This window comes from Penaeus vannamei, chromosome 36 (assembly GCF_042767895.1).
Source record: "Penaeus vannamei isolate JL-2024 chromosome 36, ASM4276789v1, whole genome shotgun sequence".
Taxonomy (NCBI): Eukaryota; Metazoa; Arthropoda; class Malacostraca; order Decapoda; family Penaeidae; genus Penaeus; species Penaeus vannamei.
In genome coordinates, this window is record NC_091584.1 from 24,015,096 (window position 1) to 24,020,095 (window position 5,000).

The following is a 5,000-nucleotide window of genomic DNA, read 5'->3' on the forward strand; positions in this document are numbered from 1 at the left end:
TACGTCTCTGTTGCGTTTTTGCTACGTTTTGGCTATTTCCGCTACCTTAAACGTCACTGTTACGTCCTTTGCTACGTCTTCTTTATTTTCGCTGTGTCTCCGCTTCGTTTACGTTACATGTCTCAGTATACGTTGTTTTTCGCTACTTTTCGCGTTATGTTTTTGTGTCTCTGTGACGATTCTGATATTCATGCTACGTTTCCGCTACATCCTCTCTGGTTCCGCTACATTTTTTCGCTATCTCCCATACCTCCTCTGAGTCTCCGCTACGTTTATCTTCTGTCTCCGCTAAATCTCCTTCCTTTCTCCGCCTTATCTCCGTCACCGCCACTTCTCCTTTCTCTTTCCGCTGTCTGCTCTCCTCTTCCGCTACATCTTCGTCGCCGCTACGTCTTTCTTCCTTTCCTTTTTCTCTCTGTCTCCTCTGTCTCCTCTACGCTTTATTTGTATTTTCGCTGTCTCCGCTAAGCTCTCCTTGGTCATTGCTACATCGCTCTCGTTCTCCGCTACGTTTCTTTTTCATATCAGATTAATTTCCGCTATCTCCGCTACTTCCCTTTTGTATCTTCGCTAGGTCTCCGCTAAATCGCAGCTGTCTTCGCTAGGTCTCTGCTAAATCTCCGCTAGGTCTACATCAGGTTTCCGCTAAATCTCCGTTGCGTCACCGCTAGGTCTCCGCTAAGTTTCCGCTGTCTCCGCTAGGTCTGTACCAGGTTTCCGGTTCATCTCCGCTATGTCTCCACTAGGTCTCCGCTAGGTCTCTGTTAAATCTCCGCTAGGTCTATACCAGATTTCCGCTAAATCTTCGATACGTCACCGGTAGGTCTTCGCTAAGTCTCCGCTAAATATACGCTAGGTCTATACCAGATTCCCGCTAAATCTCCGCTATCCGCTAGGTCTATACCAGATTCCCGCCAAATCTCCGCTAAATCTCCGCTAGGTCTCTACCAGATTTCCGCTAAATGTTCGCCAAATCTCCGCTACGTCACCGCTAGATCTCCGCTAGGTCTCCGCTAGGTCTATACCAGATTTCCGCTAAATCTCCGCTAGGTCTATACCAGATTCCCGCCAAATCTCCGCTACGTCACCGCTAGATCTCCGCTAGGTCTCCGCTACGGGGGCGCCGAGAACCCCAAAGGCGGTCTCCTTGCGGTCGACCGAGCCATAAAAAAAGAAGAAAAACGGGCCAAACCTTCACCCTTTCTGTCCATATTTAGAGTGCTTTCATGGACTCGGAAAATGGGGAAGCTTCGAGACATGGTTGGAGCGCGACTGGGGGTGAGGGAGGTGAGGCAATGGGGGAGAGAGGGAGAAAGAGAAAGAGAAAAGAAAGGAAGAGAATGAGAGAGCGAGAGACGGAGAATCATTGATGAATTATGTAATATAAAAAGAGGGAAAGAAGTAAAGTCATTTAACCCATTTATATCAATATTTCTTCGATGCAAAGCGTGAGAGGGAAAAAGAGAAGGAGAAAGAGAAAAGAAAGAGAATGAGAGATACCGAGACAGAGAATCATCGTCGAATTACCTAATATAAAGAGAGGGAAAGAAGTAAAAGAAGGAAAACCATTCTTCTCTTTTATATCAATATTTCTTCGGTGCAAAACGTGAGAGTTTGAAAAATAGAAGGAAAGAAAGAGAATGAGAGATACCGAGACAGAATCATCGACGAATGACCTAATATAAAGAGAGGGAAAGAAGTAAAAGAAGGAAAACCATTCTACCCATTTATATCAATATTTCTTCGGTGCAAAACGCGAGAGTTTGAAAGAGCGGGGACAGAGGACATATTACCGGCGACATTGTTCGTGTAAAACTGGCCGGCTTTTCTGCGGTTTGGCGCGGCCGCTACGCCTGTGTCTGGGTGGGTGCTTGTGACTGCGACTTCAACCTCTACTAATTACTTCTACTACTTCAATCCTCTTCGTAAACGCTTATACATTTACGAAATATTCATTACTCTATACTTAATTACAAAATGTATGATTTGGTATTGTGATTTCAGCCCAGAGTAAAATTAAGGATAACTTAAATCTCGCACGCACGGAAACGGAAGGACACACCAAAATGATAGCGTCACCTAACACCAAATTTATTCTTCGTCCTCTATGGATATTTATCCTTCGTAAAATGAAGCAAAATATTCTTGATTGTAATGAACATAATGATGGTGGTGATACTGATAATGATGATAGTGTAATGATAATGGTGATTGTGATAATAATAATGATGCTATTTATATAATGTTAATGATAATGTAAATGGTAAAAGAATATCAATAATAATGATACTGACAATATTGATAAAAATGATGATAACAGTAATAATAGTAATAATAATGATAACTACAATAATAATAATAATAATGACGATAATAACAATAATAATGATAATGATGACAATATTAGTGAAATAATAATGACGATAATTATCATAACAAAAATAACAACCAATAATAACAATAAAAATAATAACAATGATAGAAATAAACCTGAAAATGTCTCCCAAAATTCCCAAAGAATAACGAGAGAGAAAAAAGCGAAAGTATTGTCAGAAATATGACATAAAACGTCAAAAAAAAGTAAAATAAAATATAAAGATGGGGAATAATGAAATAGATAGAAAATACTGATATGTCGAGAGAGAACGTTGGAAATGGCGATAACGAATCAGAGACGAAGAGAGATGAAATGATAAAAGCAAAACTGAAACGGTTATACGTACGTGGATGTGTGTGTGTGTGTGTGTGTGTGTGTGTGTGTGTATGTGTGTGTGTGTGTGTGTGCGTGTGTGTGTGTGTGTGTGTGTGCTTTAGTGTGTACATACAGTATACATACATAGGAATACACGCAAAGATACACACACACACACTCATATGCGCGCACACAAACACACACACACACACACACACACACACACACACACACACACACACACACACACACACACACACACACACACACACACACACACACACACACACATACACACACACACACAAATACACATACGCACAGTTATGTACAGTATATGTTTGTGTGTATGTGTGTATTTTTGTGTATACATACAGATAATGGGATTCAAATGAATAACTAATTATTTATTCTTTACCTATCATTTGTTTATTTCAAGGATTGCCGTGATTTTTCATTTTTTTCATTTTCTTCTTTTTTTCTGTCCCCTTTCCACTCTTTCTTGCTCTCTTTCTTATACTTACATTTATAGCAACAGGGACCTTCTTATCGCAACGATAGATATAGTTCTTGTTGTATATATCTACTATTTTTTTTATTGATTTAATTTCAATATATGTATATGTATATGTATACACACACACACACACATACACACACACACACACACACACACACACACACACACACACACACACACACACACACACACACACACACACACACACACACACACACACACACATATATATATATATATATATATATATATATATATATATATATATATATATATATATATATATACGTATATATATATATATATATATATATATATATATGTATGTATATATTTATATATATATATATATATATATATATATATATATATATATATATTTATATATATATATATATATATATATATATATATATATATATATATATATATATATATGTATATATATTGATAACGGTCATTTACACAATTAACATTCGCAATTGCAATAATATCAACTATAATCCTTTTCATTGATGACTTGCAATTTTCAGAAGCATTGTAAAAGAAAAAAAAAACATAAAAATAATTCTTGTTTTACCTACTTCCCAGCTGGGAAAAAATATATATAAACACATATATACACCATAACAAAATATACAGATACAATCTCCGCCATTTTTCCGTTGACTTGCAAATGCTTTTGTTCTTCCAATCTTGCATATATTATCCGTTCTGAAAAGGAAGTTGAAATTTGACGCAAAGTAGATGTATTTCGCTCAACATTCGCTATTCTTGCATTGTGTTTTTGTCAAGGATTTTACGTCATGGAGTGATAACGTGAGGATCTGTAATGATCGGGGTCCTTCTCTATAGCGAATGCGACAAAGTAACGAATGTGTGAAAGTGTGATGTGTATGTTTTATTTTTTTATTTTTTCGTTGATGTTTTAATTTTTGTTTTTATTGTTGATGTTTTATTTTTTGTTATTATTGTTGTTTTGATTTCTATTATTGTTGCTGTTGTTTTTGTTATTATTATGGTTGTTAACAGTGTTCTTGTTTTGTTATCATTATTATTGTTATCATTATTGTTATTATCATCATCATTATTATCATTATTATTATCATTATCATTATTATTATTATTATCATTCGTAGTAGTTATATCATCATTATCATTATGTACACGTATGCATATAATAAAGATAATAACAGTAAAAATTAGAAAAAAAAACTATTGCCAATAACCAATTTCCATTAGCATTACCATCACGGCAATACCAAGCACTAACAACCACTGCTACCATTATTACCAACACCACCTCGTTGTTGCAGCTCTCACCGCTACCATACAAATGCAGTAATGAGACGGTACGTAAAATAATTTGTAATTTCATCACTGGGTTTCAATTTGCATGACCGTTCGGCATTTTTTAATTGGTGATTTAGTGTTTGTGAATATTATGTCGTTATTGTCTTTCTTTTCGCATTCGTTTCTCCTTTTTCGTTTCGTTTTTGTCTCTTTTATTTTTGTTATTGTATTTTTGTCTTTTCGTTTTTTTTTAATTTTTATTCCTCTTTTTTGTCTTTCTCTTAATCTTCATTGCTTTTCGTTCTCTTTCGAACTCTCTCTGTCTGTCTGTCTGTCTCTCTCTCTCTCTCTCTCTCTCTCTCTCTCTCTCTCTCTCTCTCTCTCTCTCTCTCTCTCTCTCTCTCTCTCTGTTTTCTTGTTTCTTCTCTTCCTATCCTTTCTTTTGCACTTCCTTCTTCTCCTCTCTCTTGCGATCTTTTGACTTTCTCCCTCCTT

General features: G+C 36.1%; 1 protein-coding gene across 1 annotated transcript in view; it reads left to right on the plus strand.

Moving 5' to 3' along the window:
• The window catches only part of LOC113819134 (knirps-related protein), a gene marked incomplete in the record, with an annotated part of 184,997 nt that overhangs the window by 32,347 nt on the left and 147,650 nt on the right, over positions 1-5,000 (plus strand). The window contains 1 exon segment of the mRNA XM_070114841.1: positions 4,529-4,564. Within this exon segment, the coding sequence (XP_069970942.1) occupies positions 4,529-4,564 (36 nt within the window).